Genomic DNA, 24,264 nt, shown 5'->3' on the forward strand with positions numbered 1-24,264 from the left:
ACTGCAACCTCCACCTCCTGGGTTCAAGTGATTCTCCTGCCTCAGCCTCCCAAGTAGCTGGGACTACAGGCGCATACCACCACGCCTGGCTAATTACTTTTTGTATTTTAGTAGAGACGGGGTTCCACCATGTTGCTCAGGCTGGTCGCGAACTCCTGAGCTCAGGCAATCCACCTGCCTTGTCCTCCCAAAGTGCTGGGATTACAGGTGTGAACTACCGCACTTGGCTATAATTTTTGTTGCTGTTGTTATATAGATGAGAGGTTTCTGTGTTATCCAGGCTGGCCGTGAACGCCTAGCCTTGCCTCCTTATATGCCAGGACAACAGGCCTGAGCCACTGCAGCTCCCCAGCTTGTGTCTTAATCATCTTGGTGTCCCCAGCATCTGTGACAGGCCCTAGCACATAGTAGGTGCTTAGTGACTGGTGAATGAATGAATGAATGAATGAGTGAGTGAATGGATGATGGCAAGCAGGCTCAGCATCTCTGCTAACCCTTAAGTTCTCAGTGATGACCTAACCCAGTAAGCTCACCACAGTAGAACTCCAGGCCCTGCGCTGGCCTCTGGGACCCTCCTTCCCTTCCCACCCTGGGGACTGTGCATAGGCTAAACAGAGGCTCTCCTCCAAGAACCCTGCCAGGCTGGGTCCTGGTAGAGACAAATGGGGACTCTAATGCTCACCCACATCTTCCCCAGACCCTAGAGCCCTTCATTTCAGGTTTGTCTTTGTGGGCTGACATACAGTAGGTGCTCAGTAACTGTTTGCTGCATTGAATGTGAGTTCATGAAACACACAAAGCTCCCACCTTACTTCATAGATTGTCATGCAGATTAAAAGAGAGAATGCCTGTAAAATGCTTTGCACAGGGCCTGGCACTGGTGTGCTGCCAGCTCTGTAGCTATATTTATTGGATGAATGAACGGAAGAGGACTGCTCTGCATCCCCTCGCTGAAGGTCCCTGTGTCTACTGGCAGCAGTCCAGAACTGGCATAGCAGCATGACTCACCTGCCTGGCACCAGCCAACCATAGGTACACGCCCTTGGGGGAGTGAGAAGTAGGATTCCTAGAGATCCATGGATGCTTGCCCCAGCCAGGGCTCAGTCCAAGCTCTTTCCTGACCTCATCTCTTCTTCCCTTGGGGTCCTGACCCTTCCTTCCTCCTCACCCCTCATTCAGTCACACTCCTTTTTTTGAATGGCATCTACCTCCAAACTGATTTATCTCCTCCCCTCCACTCCTGTTAGGGCCAGCCTTTTCCAACAAGTCCTCAGGGCCATCAGAGCTGCCTTCCTAAAATAGGGCAGATGACACCAATCTCCCGCACTCAGTAACATTTAGTGGCGCCTTACTACCCACAGAACATGGCCCTCTCTGGCTTGTATCTCTCCAGCCTTAGCCCTACTACCAGATTTTCTCAAAACTGCCACATTTTCACTCATGGAAACTTCAGCTCCTGCATTTCCTGAGGCTGGAATACCCTCCACCATCCTGGACTCCACTGAGTCCCCTTGAAGGCCCAGCTCAGGTATCCTCCTGTCCACAGAGGAGTCCCTTTATTTATTTTTATTTATTTATTTATTTTGAGACGGAGTCTCCCTCTGTCACCCAGGCTGAAGTGCAGTAGTGCAATCTCGGCTCACTGCAACCTCCGCCTCCCGGGTTCAAGCAATTCTCTTGCCTCAGCCTCCTGAGTAGCTGGGATTACAGATGCCCAACACCATTCCTGGCTAATTTTTGTATTTTTAGTAGAGACGGGGTTTCACCATGTTGGCTGGGCTGGTCTCGAACTCCTGACTTCAAGTGATCCACCCACCTCGAATCTCAGATCTCAAAATACTGAGATTACAGGCTTGAGCCACTGCACCTGGCCCTGTCCACAGAGGAGTCCTTGAAGGCCCTCAGAACAATTCATGAGCCCCTTGTGTTCCTCCACTTCTGATTCACACCTCTATTTAGTCATTTCTTCCCTTTGCCTTGTTTCTTAGTTGACTATGAAACCGACAAGTGGGCTAAAATGAATGCTGGGTTGGTAAAAAGAAGGCATGGTCTGGGCCTTATTGGTCCACCCATTTCTACAGCTCTGGGCTCTTGGCACAGCTGACACTAGATGAAGTGTTAGTTTAAATAAAATGAAGAGTAGGGGCCGGGCACGGTGGCTCACACCTATAATCCCAGCACTTTGGGAGGCTGAGGTGGGTAGATCACCAGAGGCCAGGAGTTCGAGACCAGCCTGACCAACATAGTGAAACTCCATCTCTACTAAAAACACAAAAATTAGCCAGGCATGGTGGTGCATGCCTGTAATCCCAGCTACTCAGGAGGCTGAGGCAGGAGAATCGCTTGAACCCAGGAGGAAAAAGTTGCAGTGAGTCAAGATCGTGCCATTGCACTCCAGCCTGGACGAGAGAGGGAGACCCCGTCTCAAAAAAAGAATGAAGAGTAGGACAAGCCAGCACCCCCTGCCACCGCTCCACTTCCTTATCCCAGAGAAAATACAATTGCCCAGAACACCACATTCCAAAGGTCTCCCCAAGGGTGGCCAGCAGGCTGGCAAAATCCATGCTTCCTTTCCCAGCATCCCTTCCTCACTGTTCCTTACTCTCTTCTTCAGTGGCCAAACCCTGGAGTTTCCCCTGCCCCAGCCTTCTAGTCCGTCACTGGAGCATCACAGGGCCACACATTCCTGACAGTCCCAGGGAGCACCCAGCTGTCTGCTTTGTACAGCCCACTGTCTCTCAAGGCCCAGGAGGGTGAGCACTCTTAGGAGGCCCAGCCCAGCTCCCCACCCCACTGACTCAGTTTTGGAGGCTGAAGCCTCAGTCTTCTGCTGCCAGCAATACCCTCTGCCAGTAATACCCTGAGACAGGAATGAGGCCCAACTGCGCCCTTGGGGACATCTAACCCCCTCCCCACCACAGGTGTAGCAGACAGGCTTTCCCTCCCCTTGACAACAGAGCTGGATCTCCTCAGACTCCCTTGGGCACCTCCACCCCTGCCCGCACCTCATTCTCCTCCTCCTGTGCCAGCCGCTGCTCGATGAGCGCCGTGGCCTTCTGCACCGCCTCGGAGTCCTCCATGGTGCCGTCCATAACCGCTTCTGCAGGCCACAGGGCCTCGGGGGCTTTATAGGCCAGAGCACCCACCCCTGCCCAGCTGGGCGCCTTTGCCATGAGCTCACTGGCCCAATTCTCCACCTGCCTCCCCCACCTGTCACCTTCACCTCGGGCAGCCCCAGGGAGCAGGGGGAGCCAGGGCCAGGGAACAGGGCCAGTTGCCCCATCAACTCCTGGCCTACTAGAGCTGGAGGGCACTGTGTCCAAGAGCAGGGCTGTAGGAAGGAGCCTCTCCAGCCTCTGTCCTGAGCGCTTGGGCCTGGCTGGGCCTTAGCCAAGGCAGCTGGGCTGCACAAGGGACCTGCCGGCTGCATGCTCCAGCCCAGATGACAGTGCCCCCTGCTGGATGCCTGGAAACTCTATTCAGCCAGCTCCAGGAAGAGGGCCTGAAAACCAAACGTGGGGACCCAGGACAGTTCTGTACTCCCAGGCTGTCCTGCAGACAGGCCCTGCTGGCTGTGAGGAGGGTCACACTCTACTTGTCCAGCCCAGGGCCGTGGTAGCAGGAAGGGCAGCTGTCTCCCTCTTTGATCACAGCTCACGCTGACCTTCGGCTCTCCGGGGTCCCACATGCTCCCCAGTTAAGCATCACTGCATTTGGCTGGGTAACTTTTAGTCATGAACAAACCTTATCCAATCTGTCTCCTCCCTTGGTAAGTGCTCAGGGAACAGAGGTTACAGGGCTTACAGAGTCTTGCTTCAAGAGAGGGGTCTCTAGAAAGCACTAAGCCCAGCTGGTAAGGAGCAGCAGCTACTCTGGATCCTCCTGTCCTCCCAGGGTTTCCTTGCCAGGCCCAGACAGTGCTAGACTTCCCTGGCCAGGAGGCTGCCCATGCTCACTAAGAAGGAAAAATACTCCCAACTGGAGCAAAATCAGATCTGTACTTGCTCAGTTCCACTGAGTTCACTGTGACTCAGGTTAACCTGCTAGGGAACTGCAGACACCCGGCCCTGTGCTTCTGTAAGGCTCACTTGGCTGGTGGCTACCCTTAGCTAAATAGCCTTATATAAGATTCCCCTCTCTTCAGATATGCACACATTCCCCTAGGAAGCATGAGGAACTGGTTCCTTTTCCTCTCCGGTTCCCTTGCTGGGAATCTGACACAAACCTCTGACACATGATCTAAATCTGTCAGAGATTTTGCTTTAACATCACGATGGGTACAGCGTCTCCAAGGGCCGGAAGTGAGCCCCTCCTGCCGCAGGAGCAGACCACCTTCCTGAGGTGCTGTCTTCGCCTTGCAAGCACTTTCACATCTGTCTTCCTGCTTAATCCTCCCAGCAACTGGTGGAGGAGGCAGGGCAGGCAGCATGGCTCTGCTTTAAAGAAAAGCAAAGAGGGTTCAGAGGTTAAGTGGCTTTTCCTAAGGACTCATGAGGACACCAGGGGAGCTGGGATCAGGGCCCAGAAGACTGGCAGTTCCAGGCTCACTCTGCTGGAGACTGCATGCCCAGAGCAGCTGGGGAGGCCAGGCATCCACCTGTTCCCATACCAGAACAGCTCCAGGAGCCCCACAGGGCTGCAGGAGAACTCAGTCAAATGCCAGGCAAGCGAGAAGGAGAAAAGGCTTTATTGATAAATATGCAGATATGTCTGTCCACAGGGACCTGCTGTGGGGGCCATGACGAGGCTGCAGACCTCCCACTGCCTGGGTTATAGCCAGAACATGGTCCTGTGCAGACCCTGTCACGACAGCCCAGCCGTCCACCACCCGCCTCATCTCTGCCAATTGTGCTGGGGGCAGGGAGAGGCGGAGGCCCGCCTCAGGCTTCCCGAGCCCTGGGGCTCACGGGTGGTTCCCTCCCTTCCAAGGGAGTGGCACTGTGCCCAGGGGAGAGCCAGGGGATGGGGGCAGAGGAGGGAGACAGCAGCTGCTTCAGACCCTGAGCAGAAAACCGGAGTGAGCACAGCTGGCAGCACCAGATGACAGATCTGGGCTCCAGGGGCCTCCTGGCTGGCCCTCGTGGCTCGAACCTGCTGCGGGAGAGAGGCAGGGTGAGGGCCCCGTTCGCCTTTTCTCTGACAAGGTTGCAAGGCCTGTGTGTGGCCGCCTGCTCCCTGGGTACTGGGAACTGGTGGCACGTAGTGCCCTGAAAGGCAGGGTCCCTTCACAGCTCGCCCATCAGCCAAACTGAGGGGAGGGCCCCTGCAGAAAATGACAGTACTGGAAGGCAGCAGCAGGGCAGAGGCCTAGTGCTCCAGGCGGGGCCTCTTCCTAGGGGTCCGTGGGCCCATCAGTCCTGGGGTGGTGGGGGCTGGTTGATGATGACCTGGATGACAAAATCTTTCTGGATCTTGGTCTCCTGGAGCCGTGTGCGGTCTGTGAGCAGCTTCCCGGAGAAGAACCACCGCTGCCACGATGGCTCGATGCCCTCCTGGGCATGCAGCTGCCTCTTGAGCTGCCCCACCGTGTCGGGCAGGCTGGCGCTGAGCCTCACGTCCTTGCCTGTGGACAGGCGCACCTTCAGTGGGAACTCACGGCGCACACTGGGTGGGGGCTCGGGGGGCTCCAGGCTCTCCTCCTCCGTGTGCTCCAGCAGCAGGTTCACGGGCGGTGACAGGCAGTAGATGGGCAGCTGGTAGCGATTGCCCAGTTCATCGTAGCATTCACAGAGGGTGCCTACAGGAGAAGCAGGGCTGTCAGAGTCAGCTTGGGGATCCACTATCATGGATTAAATGTTTGGGTTCCCCCAAATTCATATGGTGAAACTCTAACCCCCAGTGTGATTGTATTTGGATACAGGGCCTATAGAGAAATAATTAAAGTTAAATGAGGTCATAGGGTGGGGCCCTGACCCTCTGGTCCGCAGATCAGAAGGATGGTTCTTTTTTTTTTCCTTTTGAGACAAGAGCTCCCTATGTTGCCTAGGTTGATCTCGAACTCCTGGGCTCATGCAATCCTCCCACCTCAGCTTCCCGAGCAGCTGAGACTACAGGTGTGCTCCATTGCCCTGGCTTATAGTTCTTGTAGAGACACTAGAGCACTATCTCACTCTCCACTCGCTCCCCACGTGAGGACACAGCAAGAAGGCAGCCACCTGCAAGCCAGCAAGAGAGTCTTCACCAAAACCTGAACTGGCCAGCACCATGATGCCAGATTTCTCGGCCTCCAGAACTGTGGTAAATAAATGTCTCTTGATGAAGTCACCCAGCATGTGGTATTTTGTTACAGCAGCCTGAGCAGACTAATACACTTGCCATGGCCACCCCACAGTCAGATCTCCCTAGGACAGCCTGATGACTAGGTGTACAGGACTGGAGTCAGGAATACCTAAGCTGGCACCCCAGCTCCACCAGGTGCTGGCTTGTTCATCCTGGCATATTATTTTTCATTTCTTCACATGTGCCAGATGCTGGGGTTACAGGGATGAATGAAACAGCACAGCTCTGCTCTCCATGGGCCTTAGTGTCCTTACTGGTAAAATGTAATGCATGGAGAAATATGTTTATTGTCTCTTAAGCACCTACTAAGTGCTGGGACTGGACTAAATCATGTTATATGTATCTTGCTGAATCCTCATAATTATCTCCCCTTTACAGTTGTAAGGCACTCAGGCTCTAAATTTGAGAAGCTCCTTGCTAAAGGCAACAGAGTTAGGAAAGGGAAACATTCAGATTGAAACCCAGGTTTGTGACCAGGCACAGTGGTTCCTGCTTGTAATCCCAGCACTTTGGGAGGCCAAGGCGGGCAGATCACCTGAGGGTGGAAGTTCAAGACAAGCCTGACCAACAAGGAGAAACCCTGTATCTACTAAAAATACAAAATTAGCTCGGCCTGGTGGCACATGCCTGTAAACCCAGCTACTCAGGAGGCTGAGACAGGAGAATCGCTTGAACCTGGGAGGCAGAGGTTGCAGTGAGCCAAGATCGCACCATTGCATTCCAGCCTGGGCAACAAGAGTGAAACTCCATCTCAAAAAAAAAAAGAAACTCAAGTCTGTGATTCTAGAGCTCCACTGTTACCCTCTGCTTTACATGGCCCCATAAGGCTGCTATGAACTTACGTGAGCTAATGCAGTGGAAGTTTCTAGATCAGTGTCCAGCACATAATGACCCAATAAAAGGTCAGTGCCTTTGGGAGGTTGAGGCCAGTGGATCACTTGAGCTCGGGAGTTTGAGACCAGCCTGGCCAACATGGTGAAACCCAGTCTCTACTAAAAATACAAAAATTAGCCAGGCGTGGTGGCACATGCCTGTAATCCCAGCTACTCAGGAGGCTGAGGCAGGAGAATTGCTTGAACTCAGGAGGTAAAGGTTGCAGTGAGCCGAGATCCCACCACTGCACTCCAGCCTAAGCGACAGAGTGAGTAAGACTCCATCTCAAAAAAAATAATAAAAAATAAAATAAAGGTCGGTGCCTTGGATGTTCTAGGGTCCCAAAGTGCATTTGTGACACTGCTTTGCAGATTTGTTGATATCTTTCTGTCGTGTCATTAGGCAAGCACAGACTGTGTCTCATTTTCTCATTTTCCTTGTGTACCCACTCCTGGTCCACGCTCAGTAAGGGTTGCTTGAAGGAATGAACACGTGAGTAACCACCTGCCTCACCACTCCACACCCCTCAACACCCTCAAACTGTGCTGGTGACCCCCGAGCTCCAGCGGGGATAAAGCCCTGGCCCTGCCCACTTACCATGAGGCAGGGTGATGCTGGCTCCATCCAGGATGGCCTGGGCCAGCTCGTGGTCATTGGCTTCAGCAGCATAGGCGGCGGCCTTGAGGGCATCCCAGATCTCCTTGCGGCCCTCAAAGGCAGGCGCTGTGTCCCAGAACTCATCCCGTTTGCTCCGCAGCTGCCCATCAGTCATGGGGTAGTCACTCTTCCACTTGAGCCGCTCTTTCTTCAGGGGCTCATTGCGTCCTGGGCAGGACAGAAGGAGAGGCTCAGCATCTCTAAAGCTACTTGAGCTGCAATCTGCCCTCCCCCTCCCCTACCCTCCCAGGCCAGACCCTGAAACCCTGCTGCACTGGCTACTAAGTATTCAGGTCTCTGAAGCCCTTCCTAAATAGCAGGGAAGAGTCAGGAAACTTCACATAACCAACCTAGGGACATAAAATAATTGTGTTAGCAAAGCATATGCTACCATTGTTTTTGTTGCTTTTTTTTTTTTTTTTTTGAGATAGAGTTTCACTCTTGTTGCCCAGGCTGGAGTGCGGTGTCACGATCTCGGCTCACTGCAACCTCCGACTCCCAGGTTCAAGTGATTCTCCTGCCTCAGCCTCCTGAGTACCTGGGATTACAGACGCCTGCCACCACACCTGGCTAATTTTTGTATTTTTAGTAGAGATGGGGTTTCACCATGTTGGTCAGGCTGGTCTGAAATTCCTCACCTTGTGATCTGCCCCCCTCAGCCTCCTGAGCGCTGGAATTACAGGCGTGATTGAATGAATGATCATGTGGGGCAGGGTGCGGTGGCTCACGCCTGTAATCCCAGTGCTTTGGGAGGCAGTAGGATTCGCTTGAGCCTGGCAGTTCTAGACCAGTCAGGGCAACATGGTAAAACCCTGTTTCTACAAAAAAATTTTTAAAAATTAGCCAGGCACGATGGCACGTTCCCATAGTTCCAGCTACTACTTGGGAGGCTAACATGGGAGAAATCACTTGAGCCTAGGAGGCTGAGGCTGCAGTGAGCTGTGATCGTGCCACTGCACTCCTTCCTGGGCAAGAGAGCGAGATCACGTCTCAAAAAAAAAAAAATTATTAACAATTTTAACATCTTGTTACTAATGTCCCACTGTATAGTCACAAGGATTTTTTTTAAGAAATCATAATCAACAAACTCCCCCAAAAATTCCTGCAGCATCTGACAAATAAAACAATTCTGTCAAATGTCATTTTTCTTGTTACCCAGCTCCAAGTGATCTCCAAGACAACTCCAAACCACAGTCAAGACTGAGGGCAGAGGTGTCTCTTAAAAGGTTTTTGGAGGCTCAGTCATCTCAAAACTAAAGGCAGAGTGAGTCACACGAGTGAGATGTGAAGCACTCTGCTTCCACTATAACTCAGGTCCTACGGTGAGAGGCAGAACTAAGGCTGGGGGCCACCACCAGACTGCTCCCACTGGCTGGGGCAAAAGGAAGAGGATAGCAGGCACTGACCTCCGCTGAGAAAGAATCCCAGGCAAGGCTTTATTTATATACACGATCCCATTTCATCCTTGCTTAGGCAGTAGGTATTACTATTGCTATTTCACAGGTGATAGGACAGATTTAGAGAGATTAAATGACTTGCCCCAGGTCACATAGTAAGTGAGTGAGGGTTCCACCTCAGGTCTGACTAAATCCTGTAGTTCACCATCGGAATTCACAGTGTAGGGGTAGAAAACTCTAAAGCCAAACATTTAATTTAAAGTGTTTCTGAGGTGGTGAGGTGGCAGAAGGAAAGGCAAACCCTCTTTGGAGGAAAATAACTTCAAACAAGGCCTCAAAGAATTCCCAAGATAAAGTTCCAAGAAAAATAAATAAGGTAATAGTTTTTTTAAAAAAATGTCAATATGCAAGGAAACAAGGCAGTACAAGCTTTACTGGCAAAAACAGCAGACAAAAGAATCAGATTTGCAAAGACTCTGGATAGATTATGAAATACTGAGTTAAGGGATGAGGGCCTTAAAAATACGAATAAAAGATTATAAAGAATGATCAAGGAGATTTAAAAAATGTTTAATTTTTGTGGGTACATAATTGTGTAACCAATAAGATCTTAAAAGAACCATATAGAACTTCTAAAAATGAAAAATATAGGCCGGGCCCAGTGGCTCACACTTGTAATCCCAGCACTTTGGGAAGCCAAGGCAGATGGACTACTTGAGCCCAGGAATTCGAGACCAGCCTGGGCAATATGGCAAAACCTGTCTCTACAAAAAATACAAAAAAATTAGTTGGGCATGGTGGCATGCAACTGTAGACCCAGTTATTTGGGAGGCTGAGGTGGGAGGATCACCTGAGCCCAGAAAGGTTGACGCTGCAGTGAGTCATGATCACGCCACTGCACTCCAACTCCAGCCTGGGTGACAAAGTGAGACCCTGTCTCAAAAAAATAAAAAGAAAATAAAAATAGAAAAAGACAATATAATTAAGATTCGGATGTCTTTTTTCTTTTTGAGAGACAAGGTCACTCTGTTGCCCAGTCTGGAGTGCGATGGTGTCATCATAGCTCACTGCAGCCTCAAACTTCTGGGCTCAAGGTATTCTTCCCCAGCAGCCTTCCAAGTAGCTGGGACTATATAAGGGACACTATGCCCTTCTAGGTCTAAAATTTTGAACTGAATTTCCAGAAGGATCCAATAGGGAAAATGGGAATGAAGCAACATTCAAAGAAATCATGGAGATGTCCACTCCCCCTAAATTGATCTATAATCAGTTTTTTCCCAAGGAACCTGGCAAGCTGATTCTAAATTTTATATAGAAGAACAAAGATGCTCCTAGAAAAGAATCAGATGGGAGAAGTTGTGCTGCCATGATCAGCATTAATTATAAAGTTACAGTTGGCACAGTACTGGAACAGGAACAGACTGTTGGACAAAAAAAGCCAAACCTGGTAAAATATTTGAAGAGATTTATTCTGAGCCAAATGTGAGGGCCATGACTTGTGATGCAGTCTCAGGAGGTTCTGGGAACATGTGCCCAAACGGAGTTGGATTACAGCTTGGTTTTATATGTTTTAGGGAGACTTAAGACATCAGTCATTACATGTGAGATATACATTGGTTTGGTGTGGAAAGGAGGGACAACTTAAAGGGGCGGGGACTTAAAGGTCATAGGTGGATTTAAAGATGTTCTGGTTGGCAATTGGTTGAAAGAGTTATTATCTTAAGTCCTCAAATCAACAGAAAGGAATGTCTGGGTTAAGATAAGGAGTTGTGGGCCAGGCGTGGTGGCTCACGCCTGTAATCCCAACGCTTTGGGAGGCCAAGGTGGGTGGATCACCTGAGGTCAGGAGTTCGAGACCAGCCAGGCCAACATTGTGAAATCCCATCTCTACTAAAAATACAAAAATTAGCTGGGCGTGGTGGCAGGCACCTGTAATCCCAGCTACTCAGGAGGCTGAGGCAGGAGAATCGCTTGAACTTGGGAGGCGGAGGTTGCAGTGAGCCAAGATTGTGCCACTGCACTCCAGCCTGGACAACAAAAAGTGAAACTCCATCTCAAAAAAAAAAAAATATAAGAAGTTGTGGAGACCAAGGTTCTTATTATGTAGATGAAGTTTCATAGGTGGCCGCCCTTAGAGGCAATAGATGGCAAATGTTTCCTATTCAGACTTTTAACAGGTGCCGGATTTTTAGCTAATCTCTTCAGGATCAGAAAAAGACCTGGAAAGGGAATGGGATTCTTTACAGAAAATGTAAACATACCCCATAAGAGACAGTTTTGCAGGGCCATTTCAAAATATGTTACAGTCCATTTGAAGGTACAGTCCATTTGAACTTTTATATGGATGCACTTTCTTGCTAGGCCCCAACCTTGTCCCAGACACCAGCCCTCTAGGCAACTATCTTCCAGTCCTCCAGCAGGCTAGAAAGAAATTTGCCAGGCTGCTAATCTTCTCTTGCCTACTCTAGATTCCCAGCCACATGAAGATACCCTAGCTGGACGATCAGTTCTTGTTAAGAATCTGACCCCTCAAACTCTACAACCTCAATGGACCGGACCCTACTTAGTCATCTATAGTACCTCAAATGCCATCCACCTGCAGGACCCTCCCCATTGGGTTCACTGTTCCAAAATAAAACTGTGTCCGTTGGACAGCCAGCCTGATCTCTCCTCTTCCTCCTGGAAGTCGCAAGTACTCACTCCTACTTCCCTTAAACTCACCTGCATTTCTAAAGGGTAACAGTAACCCTTATGAGCCCAACACATCCTTTCATTTTTATTAGGTCTCTTCTTCCTTACCCTACTCTTTACAACAGGCTTTATGCAATCACCACCCCCACAACTTGGATTGCACCCTGCAAACTTGTCATCCCTACTATCTTCTGTCTAGTCATACCCCTATTCACCATTCTTAACTACTCGTAAATGCCCTGTCCCTCTTTACACTGCCAGTTTACACTATTCCTCCAAACCATCGTAGCAGCTGTCTCCTAGTACTATCCCTAATCTGCCACTCTTGACTCCCTCTTGGAGTGGATAGATGATCTTTGCTGACAGGGCACCCTCCAATATTTTCACCCTGATGAAGCCCTTTTTTTCACTTTTCTACTCACTCTTATCCTTGCCCCCATTCTCCAGTCACTCCTTACCTCTCCCTAGGTATCTCCACCACACTATCAATCTCACTCACTCTCTCCTAGCCGTTTCTAATCCTTTAACAAACAATTACTGGCTTTGTATTTCTCTTTCCTCCAAAACCGCTGAGACCTCGATTTACTCACTGCTGAAAAAGGAGAACTCTGTATATGTTTAAATGAAGAGTGTTGTTTGTACCCAAATCAATCTGGCTTGGTATATGACAACATAAAAAACTCAAGGATAGAGCCCAAAAACTCACCAACCAAGCAAATAATTACGCCGAACCCCCTTGGACACTCTCTAATTGGATGTCCTGGGTCCTCCCAATTCTTAGTCCTTTAATATCTGTTTTTCTCCTTTTATTTGGACCTTGTGTCTCTCATTTAGTTTCTCAATTCATACAAAACCACAACCAGGCCATCACTAATCATTCTACACGACAAATGCTCCTTCTAACAACCCCACAATATTACCCCTTACCCCAAAATATTTCTTCAGTTTAATCTCTCCCACTATAGGTTCCCACACTGCCCCAATCCCCTTGAAGCAGCCCTGAGAAACATTGCCCATTCTCTCTCCACACCATCCCCCAAAATTTTCGCCGCCCCAACATGTCATTGCCATTTTGTTTTGTTTTTCTTATTAATATAAGAAGACAGGAATGTCAGGCCTCTGAGCCCAAGCTAAGCCAGCATATCCCCTGTGACCTGCGTGTATACATCCAGATGGCCTGAAGCAACTGAAGAGCCACAGAAGAAGTGAAAATAGCCAGTTCCTGCCTTAACTGATGACATTCCACCATTGTGATTTGCTCCTGCCCCACCCTAACTGATCAATTGACTTTGTGACAATACACCCTCCCTGCCCTTGTGATAATGTACTTTGTGATATTCCCCCACCCTTGTGAATGTACTTTGTACGATAAACCCTCCCCACCCTTGAGAAGGTACTTTGTAATATTTTCCCCACCATCGTGAATGTACTTTGCAAGATCCACCCCCTGCCCACAAAAAATTGCTCCTAACTCCACTGCCTGTCCCAAACCTGTAAGAACTAATGATAATGCCGCCAGCCTTTGGTGACGCTCTTTTGGGACTCAGCTCGCCTACACCCAGGTGATTAAAAAGCTTTATTGCTCACACAAAGCCTGTTTGGTGGTCTCTTCACACGGATGCGCATGACATCGAGTAGCTGGGATTACAGATGTGTACCACCACACCTCACTAATTTTTGTATTTGTAGTAGAAACAGGGTTTCACCATGTTGCCAGGTTAGTCTCGAACTCATGACCTCAGGTGATCCACCCGCCTCAGCCTCCCAAAGTGCTGGGATTACAGACATGAGCCACCACGCCTGGACTGTTTTAATGTTAATGCTGGTCAGTTGTGCCTGAACTTCAAAGGGAGGAGAATATAATGAGGCCTGACTCCCCTTCCTATCATGGCCTGAACTTGTTTTTCAGATTTCTTTGGAATCCCCTTGGCTGAGAAGATGGGTCCATTCAGCTGGTTGGAGGACTTAGAATTTTATTTTTGGTATACAAGACAAATGAGAACAGAGAGCCCAGAAACAGACCCAGGTGTGTACAGGAACTTGCTTGCGGTGGGAAGGAACATTCCTGTTGCAGATTGGAGGGGAAGATGACTATGTGTAACAAATGATGCTGGGACTATGATGGAAACATGAACTGCAATCCCTACCTCATGCCAGCCATGAAAATCAAAACCAGGTTATCAAAGATTTAAGTATGAGGGACAGAAAGGACACACTGAAGAAACTGAAGGTTACAATTTCATCCAGATATTTTTTATGAAGTTTAGCCTGGAGGTGTTTATGCCTTGACAAGGAAGTTGCTCCATTTCATGATTTCTGGACTCCTTTTCTCTTTCATTATTTAGCAGGGATGATCCCCTAATAAGAGCTTTGATCCACCAGGAGTCACAGTAATTATACAGTGACTCCCTCAGGGACCCCGGGTGTGGGACTTCTGCCTCTTCCCTAAACAGCTGTTTAGCTTCAATGGCATTTTAACTTCTTGAGCTGAATCTATAGTTTCCCTGCCTTCCTTCCTCTTTGTCAGATGTCACTTCTTACTGGTCTCTGTCTATCTGCTGCTCCTAACATGGGGAGAGGGCAGGCCCAGCTCATGGGCCATTCCTAATCTGCCAAGGGCTGAGAAAGGGCACAACCAAGCTGTCAGCACTGTCTACAAGAGAGGCTTCCCACAGAAGAAAGAGACCAGGCTTTGTGACATTTAAAAATGTTCACTGTTCGGCCAGCATGGTGGCTGACACCTATAATCCCAGCACTTTGGGAAGCTGAGGTGGAAGGATCACTTAAGGCCAGGAGGTCACAATCAGCCTGGGTAACAAAGCAAGACCCCTCGTCCCTACAAAAAATAAAAAAAATTAGCCGGGCGCAGTGGCATGTACCTGTAGTCCCAGCTACTCGGGAGGCTGAGGTGAGAGGGTCGCTTGAGCCCAGGAGGTCAAGGCTGCAGTGAGTTATGACTGCACCACTGCACGCCAGCCTGGGTGACAGAGTGAGACCCTGCCTCATAAATAAATAAATAAATAAATGGCTGGACACAGTGGTCCATGCAGGTAATCCCAGCACTTTGGGAGGCCAAGGCAGGTGGATTGCTTGAGTCCAGGAGTTTGAGACCAGCCTGGTCAACATGGAGAAACCTCGTCTCTACTAAAAATACAGGCGTGGTGGCAGGCGCCTGTGATCCCAGATATTCAGGAAGTGAGGCAGAAGAATCGCTTGAACCCCAGAGACAGAGGTTGCAGTGAGCTGAGATCATGTCACTGTACTCCAGCCTGGGTGACAGAGTAAGATTCTGTCTCAAAAAAAAAAAAACCAAAAAAACAAAACAAAACAAAACAAAAACCAAAACAAAAACAAACAAAATAAAATGTTCACCTTTGGGCTCTGTGCCCGACAACTGAGGTGCTGGACTGTGACACAAGGACACCTGAGCTGTAACTGCGCCCATGCATCTCATTTTCTCTTGAGAAGACTAAAGAACTGACCTTTAAAATAAACAAAGCTCCATGGTGGCCCCTTTCAAAGTCATCACCTCAGGAGACCACACATGTGCCTGAAGGATGCTGCCTTGGCTCACAAACCTCCTGAGCTCCCCCAGAGTAGCCTTCAGGGTCGCCTCCCTGCTACACAACAGCAGCCAGCTTTGCTAGCAGTCATTTCTATGCTTCTCCCCCACTGACAGTCACACTGTGAGTGAGCCTCTCCAAGTATTTAACAGGGCCTAATTAATGCAGTGACCCAGGATATAGCGGTGACAAACTCTTCACCCTCCAGGTAGGGCCTCTGTGGCTGAAAATCTTAGAATGGGCTGGTGAGGGGCAGGGGGCAGGTAGGGTTAATGTAAGCTGAGCCCCAGGAGTCCAGCCATTGCCTTCTCAGTCATCACTGCACCTCAGAGCCAGCAGAGGGCAGCCGCAGCACCTCTGGACTGGTGTTGGCTCTCTTCATCAGTGGGTCAAACGCTGCACAAAAATAACTCACCAAGTTCTCCAGGCCCAAAGTTAAGCATGTATAGGAGACATGCCCAGACGTTTGCAGCCCTACACACAGGTGCTTACAATCTTAGCCACAGATACAGACAAACACAGAAAAGGAAGTTTTTCATCTAAGCATATGAACAAGTTGATGATGAACATATTAATTTCATTTACTTAAAAAGATATTGGCTGGCCGTGGTGGCTGACGCCTGTAATCCCAGCACTTTTGGAGGCTGGGGCAGGTGGATCACCTGAGGTCAGGAGTTTGAGACCAGCCTGACCAACATGGCGAAACCTCATCTCTACTAAAAATACAAAAATTAGCCAGGCGTGGTGGCACATGCCTGTAATCCCAGCTACCCAGGAGGCTGAGGCAGGAGAATTGCCTGAACCTGGGAGGCAGAGGTTGCAGTGAGTTGAGATCGTGCCATTGCACTCCAGCCTGGGAAACAAGAGCGAAACTCCATCTCGAAAAGTCAAAAACAAAAACAAACTGTATGGAGTCAAAAAAGTTGGGCAGTGGAAAGTGTGAACATTCGTATGCTGCACAAATTGGTGCACGTCTCTGGGAGGGCATTTGTATGGTACTGAGAAACTTTAAAATGTTCATCCTTTTGGCTCAGCTATTTGGTTTCTAATAATTTATTCTAAGAAAATAATCACAAGTGTGTGGTGAAGACTTATCTAGAAAGCTATTTAATTCAGCATGTTTTTAATAGGGAAAAGCTAGGAACAACCTAATGCACACAGCCAGGAGAAAGGCTACATAAAGTATGGGCATCCTTTCAAAGCATGGGCGGCAGCCACTCTGTAATGGTGACGTAGGATGCTGAGTAACATGGGAAAATGTCCACAACACAGTGAAAAAAGGTCCCATACAGCAAGTGCACAGTGCTCCAGCTTTTAATTCAGAAAAAGTATGTATTGGCCAGGTGTAGTGGTTCACCCCTGCAGTCCCAGAATTTTGGGAGGCTGAGGCAGGCAGATCACTTGAGGTCAGGAGTTCAAGACCAGCTGGGACAACATGGTTAAAAACCCATCTCTACAAAAATTAGCCAGGCTTGGTGGTGGTGTGCGCCTGTAGTCCCAACTACTCGAGAGCTTGAGGCAGGAAAATCGCTTGAACTGAGGAGGTGGAGGTTGCAGTGAGCTAAGATTGCACCACTGCACTCCAGCCTGGGTCACAGAGCGAGACTGTCTCAAAAAAAAAAAAAAAAGTGTATAAGTATTATCTTTTGTTTGTTTTTAGATGGGGTCTGGCTCTATCACTCAGGCCATGTCATCATAGCTCACTGCACTCTGCCTCCTGAGAAGCTGTGATTATAGGCATGCACCAACATGACTGGATAATTAAAAAAAATTTTTTTTTGTAGAGATGGGGTCTCGCCATGTTGCCCAGGCTGGTCTCAAACTCCTGTCTACAAGTGATCCTCCCTCAGCCTCCCAAAGTGCTCAGCTGTATAATTATATATATTAAAAAGACAGGAGGGCCAAGCACAATGGCTCGCACCTGTAACCCCAGCACTTTGGGAGACCGAGGCGGGAGGATCGTTTGAGCCCAGAAGGTCAAGGCTGCAGTGATGAGCTATAATTACACCACTATACTCCAGACTGGGCAACGGAGTAAGACCTGGTCTTTAAAAGAGAAAAAAGGCTGGAAGGATTTATATCAAAATGTAAACAGCGGTTATATTTCACTGGCAGTTACCGATTATTTCTTTTTGGTTTATATTTTCCAAGTTTTCTACAATAAGAACTTATTACTTTAATAATAAGAATAATACCATAGGCCGGGCGCGGTGGCTCAAGCCTGTAATCCCAGCACTTTGGGAGGCCGAGACGGGCAGATCACGAGGTCAGGAGATCGAGACCATCCTGGCTAACACGGTGAAACCCCGTCTCTACTAAAAAAATACAAAAATCTAGCCAGGTGAGGTGGCGGCACCTGTAGTCCCAGCTACTCAGGAGGCTGAGGCAGGAGAATGGCGTGAACCCGGGAGGCGGAGCTTGCAGTGAGCTGAGATCCGGCCACTGCACTCCAGCCTGGGTGATAGAGCGAGACTCCGTCTCAAAAAAAAAAAAAAAAAAAAAGAATAATACCATAAAAGTTGTTAATTAGGAAAGAGGATACTTGGAGTTCTGGGGCACAGCCATGGAAAAGTGGGAAGAGTTTGGGGAGCCGACGGTGGTGGTGACTTGCTAAGCCCATGCCCTGTAGGATATCAGTTACTGACAGCCCCCCGTGGCTTTGTCCAGGGCCAGGAAGGCTCTGCTGGTTTCAGCAGCAGGAGCATTTAGTAGCTTCTACTTACATCTCCACCTGTCCTAGATAAGCTTCAGGTCAAAGACAGAGTAACAGAAATGGTTCCTGTCCTTAATGAAGCTGACAAAGACATACAACCTGCACAGGGAGGCCACAGGGCAACACACACACCAAAAGCATGCGTTTCCGCGATTGTGCTGGGCAGAGGACAGCAACAGACATTTTTTGTTTGCTTAAACTTCTTCTTTTTTTTTTTTTAATAGAGAGGGGGTCTCCCTATGTTGCCCAGGCTGGTCTTGAACACCTGGGCTCGAGGGATCCTCTTGTCTCGACCTCCCGAAGTGCTAGGATTACAGGTGTGAGCCACCATGCCCCGCCAACATTTGTGATTGAAAAGAGAATGTACATGTCTGCATATAGAGGCAAAGGCTGGGGTCCCAAAGGGTGGCTGAAACCTCCCGTATTAGGATCTCCTGGGGTGCTGGTTCAAAATCCAGATTCCCAGGGCCCACCTCACACCCATGGAACCAGTTACAGTGGCTGGGCTGGGGTATGTATTTGATCTGACTTAAGAACCTATCTGTAAACACAGCAACACAGGAGTGGAAATGGTATGCCCAGCCACACCTTAACATCAACAGTTCAACACATGGTCTCCAGAGCTGCTGCTGAGAGCTGATTTGGAGAGGGAAGACGGAAGAGAGCAAGAGGGTACCACGTCTGGGCTGGAGGAGGATAATGATGGTGGACGCGGTGGTTTGGCCTCGATAATGAATGGTGTCTGGTGATGCCACCCCCAAGGGAGGGCACTGAAAGGAGAGTGGGAGACAGAACATTAAAGGTCCTCTCCAAGTTGCCCAGAGCTGGTGCGCATCTATGAGTGTGTATGCATGTGTGGGTGTACTCCCACCACTCAATTCACACTGCTGGACTTAGGATGGCTACACAGAAGAGGAGATTCCAAAACCACAAGGAAGGATGGCAGACCCTGGCTGAAATAGATCCCACTGCCTCACACAGTGCCTGGCCCAGTGCGGTTCTCAGCAAGTATCTGCTGAATTGAGAAAGGAACTGACCAAGGCACCGTGAGCAGGTGGGGAGGGGTGGAGGAGTTACGGCTCACTGCAGCAGCAGGGAGGCAGGCGAAAGCAGGGGAGAGGTCTGCAGGGGAGTGGCCCCTCATTCATTTATTGATCTCAGACCCCAGATTATTCCTGTGACTTCAGGGACTGGAATAAGTAAGCCACTGGGATGTGACACCAAATTTGAGATCAGCCAAGGGGAGCAGAGATTTCCCCAGTCAGGCCACCCAAGCCAGGAGACAGCCCTATTTATACCTGCGGCAATCCCCAAGCTGTTCCACACTCAGTTACCAAGTTCTGTCCCCAAGCCCTTACTCCAGGGATGGGGCCAACAGTGTCCTTCCCAGATGTACTGATTATGTGACAAGTCTGGGCTTGCTCTGGCTGGTGTGAGACACAGGGCTCTCACACCGGATGGGAGAAGGCAGGAACAAGAGCCTCCTTGTCCCAACAGCCTGGCAGGCAAGGGCCCTCGGGCCAGGATACAGACTCGAATCTCTCCTTTCTCCCCTCCCACCCCAGCAGTCACAGCTGAAACACAGGTAGTTTGAAGTCTCCCACCTGGCAGCGGGAAAAAGGGGTCAGGAAGAACACAGGGGCCAGAAGGATCAGCCCAAGCGGGGAGGGGAGCCCAGGTAATCCCTTCAGGAAGCGTGATATTTATAGTTAGACTTAGCTGAGATGACCCTCAGAGCCTGGGTAACTTTTGAAGGGAAAGTGCTGGCCCAGCTCTGGTCAGCTGGAGCCTCCCACGCTCTGGCATTTGGTGGCCTCTTTACAGGCCTATGGGTCTTTCCTCCTCTCCAGCCCCAGCTCAGGGAGGGAAAGGGGTGGAGCCAGTTGCTAAGTGACGGGCCAGGCTTTCTAACAGGTATCTCTGGAGGCACAGTGGGTCCCAGGTGGCCCTAAGCAGAGCTGAAGGATCAAGGCAGGGTGGCACCCCTGAGGGCCCAATTCTCGGCTCTAGGATGATGCCCAGCCCACAGCAACGGAAATTCTCTGCGATGATCTTGTTTGTCTGCCTGAGGCTGGGACCTCCTCCAGTTCATCTTTTTGATCCTAGAGACAGGGTCAACGCCTGGCATACTGCACGGGCGAGTGAAATGGGAAGGCAGTTCAGGAAAAGGAGGAGGAGCTGGAGAGGGGAGGCGCAGATCAGATGGGAGAGTAGACAGAGCTGTCTGCAAGAAACCCCTGCAAAGGGGGAACAGAGGACTATGTTTTGTGAACAAGCTTCACCGAATAGGAAGAGGCAGGAGGAAAGGGGGTAGGTGGAGGTGGGAGTCCAGGAGGGACAAAACCAGTCACTGAAGTAGGTGTACAGTGAGGAAACCTGCTGGAGGAGGTGGGCCCAGATCCTCTGTGGATCCACTGTGGCCACAGGAGAGACAAAAGTGCAGCCAAGAGAAACAGACCTACCCAAGGCCTCGGTGTGCGGGCAGCCACAGATATGGACAAGGGGGCACACAAGCGTGAGGAGACAGGGTGTGCTTTCATGGTGCTGCATACAACGTACACATTCACAGGGTCGGCCACCCGGCTGGGCTCAGGCAGAGCAGGCCTTTTTCTGCTCTCTGGCCCGTGAGTCCAGCCTGGGGGCCCTGGTCACATCTGGCCACGCTGGGGGAAGGGTGGTCTCCCAGAGTTGGGCACTGACCAACCATCCCCCAACTCTTTTCCGGAGGAAAACTGGCCTATCTGATCTCCATTACAAACAGAGCCCCCAAATCCTCAGGATCTAACTCTAGGGTTTTTGTTTAGTCTTTTTTTGAAATGGAGTCTTGCTCTGTTGCCCAGGCTGGAGTGCAGTGACACAATCTCGGCTCACTGCAATCTCCACCTCCCGGGTTCAAGTGATTTTCCTGCCCCAGCCTCCCAAGTAGCTGGGATTACAGGCGTGTGCCCCCACAGCTAATTTTTGTATTTTTAGTAGAGATGGGGTTTCGCCATGTTGGCCAGGCTGGTCTTGAACTCCTGGCCTCAAGGGATCCTCCTGCTTCAGCCTCCCAAAGTGCTAGGATTACAGGCGTGAGCCATTGTGCCAGGCCTAACTCTGGAGTTCTATCCTGCCATGCAACTAACATGTTTTCTAAGGCTGCTTTGGAGAGAATACTGTATTTGCAAGTGGAGTCAGACATAGGTGTTTGGGAAATTACCGCACTTCCCTTGTTTTAAGTACCTATGTCCCTTTCCTGTAGTCAACACACTCTCATCTTTGCCACTTACTGACGTGTTTGCTCTCAAGTGCAGCCAGAATCCTAGCTTGAACATGAGCAGTTCCAGTGTTAGCAGCTCCGGAGGGAACCCTGATTACATGTGCTTTCTGACAACCTGGATCATGGATAATTATGTATGTGTAAACAGACATTGTAGCCTCTCTCTGCAACCTGGCTACTCACATGTGGGCTTCAGAGATGGATAGTGGGGGTTCTCTTTGGCTGCTGACCACCTTTGTGACCATGGGTGGATGACCTCACCATCCTAAGATTTGGTGTTTCCATCTGTAAAAAGAACATGTAACTCCCACCTAATGGGACTGCTGTAAGGATTAAATGAGACCACTCTGCCCAGTGCTGAAAAGACAGTAGCTATTGTCATTGGTGACCAAGCCAAGTCAGTAATGCTTTTACCATTACACAATTAAAGGTTACTTTTTCTTTTTTCCATAAAGTTGCTGTGATTTTGAAAAATGAAAACTGCAAGGCCGGGCGTGGGGGCTCACGCCTGTAATCCCAGCACCTGCGAGGCCAAGGCGGGTGATAACCTGAGGTTAGGAATTCAAAACCAATCTGGCCAACATGGTGAAACCCTGTCTCTACTAAAAATATAAAAATTAGCCAGGCGTGGCGGAGTATACCTGTAGTTCCATTTACTCAGGAGGCTGAGGCAGGAGAATCGCTTGAACCCAGGAGGCGGAGGTTGCAGTGAGCCGAGGTTGTGCCACTGCACTCCAGCCTGGGCAACAGAGGAAGACTGTCTCAAAAAAAGAAAAGAAAGCTCCTGTTGCAGGGATGTCTCGGTCTTTACCTCGCAGGGCAGGAGAATGCAGGGGTTAAATGAGGTCAAGCTCAACAGTGACAGAGAGTGGGCTTGATGGATGTCCGCCTCCTTGTGCTGGTTGCACAGCGTAGGGTCAGCACTTTTCCTGGGGCAGAAGAAGGAGGATGGCGGCTAATAAATAAAACAGGAACTCCCCAGAGGTTTCTAGAAAGGTCTCCTGCATCTGGCTGGCTCCCATTGCTACCTCAGGACTCCAGGAAGGGGAGGCAGGTCTTCTCAGTCACTGTGCTTTTCACTGCTGGACATAGCAGTCCAACCTCCCTCACTGCTGGCAAGGACGAGGACCCAACGGGCACCGGCATGGCAGCCAGGTGCCTGGAAGCGAACGGCACATACTGACTTCTGACACTGGGACTCCATCCCACTGGGTGTCAACTGCCACGAGCACTCAGACGTGCACCACTCCAAGGGGGCACATCCCCCGAGTATGGCAGAGTCCTGAAGCTGGGAGTGACCTTAAAGTCTTCTGCCCTAGCCACTTTATTTTACAGACAAGGAAACCAAGGCTGAAAGGTGACGTGACTTGTCCCAGACCTGACAGCTGTTTCCCAAGAGAGAGACAGAGACGGTGAGAGAGAGACAGAGAGAGAAAGAGAGAGCGTGCGTGTGTGTGTTTGTGCGTGTGTGTGTGTGTGTGTGTGTGTGTGGGTGGGTGGGTGGTGGCAGTGGGGTATGGTAAATTCTTTCTACCAAACCACTCCACTACTAGTGGAAGCTGAATTATAACTAGCAAATGAAAATGTCAGGAGCTGAACGCACAGCTCTGACAAATATGCCAATGGGAAAAGCGGCAAGGAAAACACAGCAGGAGCAAGGCGGGAGGAGCTACCAACCTCCCAGTGCCCATTACAGAGGAACAGAATCTAAGAGCTGAGCCCTCCCAGGACAGCTGGGCCAGTGCTATCCACACCCCACACCTGACTGCGTGCCCTGGCCTCCTGTGAGTTTTTTTTTTGTTTTTTTTTTTTCTGAGACAGGGTCTCATTCTGTCACCCAGGCTGGAGTGCAGTGGGTAATGAGGCTCATTGCAGCCTCGATCTCCTGGACTCAAATAATCCTCCCACCTCAGCTTCCCCAGTAGCTGGGACTACAGGTATGCACCACCACATTCGGCTACTTTTTTTGATTTTCAGTACAGATCAGGTTTCGCTATGTTGGCCAGGCTGGTCTCGAACTTCTGAGGTCAGGTGATCCACCCACTTCAGCCTCCCAGAGTGCTGGGACTACAGGTGAGGGCCACCACGCCTGGCCCTCCTGTGGCTTCACAGAAACACACACCTGGACACCAGCTCAAGACTCTGATTCAGTATGGCTGGTTTGGAACTCAGTGATGGAGACCCACCTACTACCCCACAGTCACCCCAGCTGGGGGACAATTCAGCACTTCCTGAGCTGAGGTGCTCCCCATGCCACAAAGAAGCCTATTCCACTGTTGGATGAATCTAATTAGAAAGTTAATGGTGGCTGGGTGTGGTGGCTCACGCCTGTAATCCCAACACTTTGGGAGGCCGAGGTGGGCGGATCTCTTGAGGTCAGGAGTTCGAGACCAGCCTGGCCAACACGGTGAAACTCCATCTCTACTAAAAATATAAAAATTAGCCGGGTATGGTGGCACATGCCTGTAGTCCCAGCTACTTTGGGGGCTAAGGCTGCAGTGAGCTGAGATTGCGCCACTGCATGCCAGACTAGGCAACAGTGAGACTCTGTCTCGAAAAAAAAGGAAGTTAATAGTAATTATAGTTACCCTTTACTGAGCTACCTGGTAGGCCTAGAACAGAGACACACGGGTGCTGAAGGCATAGGTTCTATCCTCAGGCAGACTTCAGCTTGAACATCAGCTCCATCTTTTTTTTTTTTTGAGACGGAGTCTCGCTCTGTCGCCCAGACTGGAGTGCAGTAGCCGGATCTCAGCTCACTGCAAGTTCTGCCTTCCGGGTTTACGCCATTCTCCTGCCTCAGCCTCCCGAGTAGCTGGGACTACAGGCGCC

The 24,264-nt window shown here is 50.0% G+C and overlaps 2 protein-coding genes across 3 annotated transcripts in view; both read right to left on the reverse strand.

The window, feature by feature from the left end:
* The window catches only part of ANKRD2 (ankyrin repeat domain 2 (stretch responsive muscle)), a 19,100-nt gene extending 15,661 nt beyond the window's left edge, over positions 1-3,439 (reverse strand). For both annotated transcript variants that reach the window (XM_011951180.1, XM_011951179.1), the window contains exon 1: positions 3,006-3,439. In XM_011951180.1, coding sequence (XP_011806570.1) covers positions 3,006-3,173 — 168 coding nt within the window. In that variant the 5' untranslated portion in view covers positions 3,174-3,439. The remainder of the gene's footprint in view (positions 1-3,005) is intronic.
* A 1,230-nt stretch (positions 3,440-4,669) lies between these two features.
* UBTD1 (ubiquitin domain containing 1) overlaps positions 4,670-24,264 on the reverse strand; it is a 63,471-nt gene continuing 43,876 nt past the window's right edge. The window contains exons 2-3 of the mRNA XM_011951185.1: positions 7,750-7,977; positions 4,670-5,737 (exon numbers count right to left, since the gene is read on the reverse strand). Coding sequence (XP_011806575.1) covers positions 5,352-5,737; positions 7,750-7,977 — 614 coding nt within the window. The 3' untranslated portion in view covers positions 4,670-5,351. The remainder of the gene's footprint in view (positions 5,738-7,749; positions 7,978-24,264) is intronic.

The sequence above is a fragment of the Colobus angolensis genome, unplaced genomic scaffold (assembly GCF_000951035.1).
Source record: "Colobus angolensis palliatus isolate OR3802 unplaced genomic scaffold, Cang.pa_1.0 Scaffold316, whole genome shotgun sequence".
NCBI classification, from domain to species: domain Eukaryota; kingdom Metazoa; phylum Chordata; class Mammalia; order Primates; family Cercopithecidae; genus Colobus; species Colobus angolensis.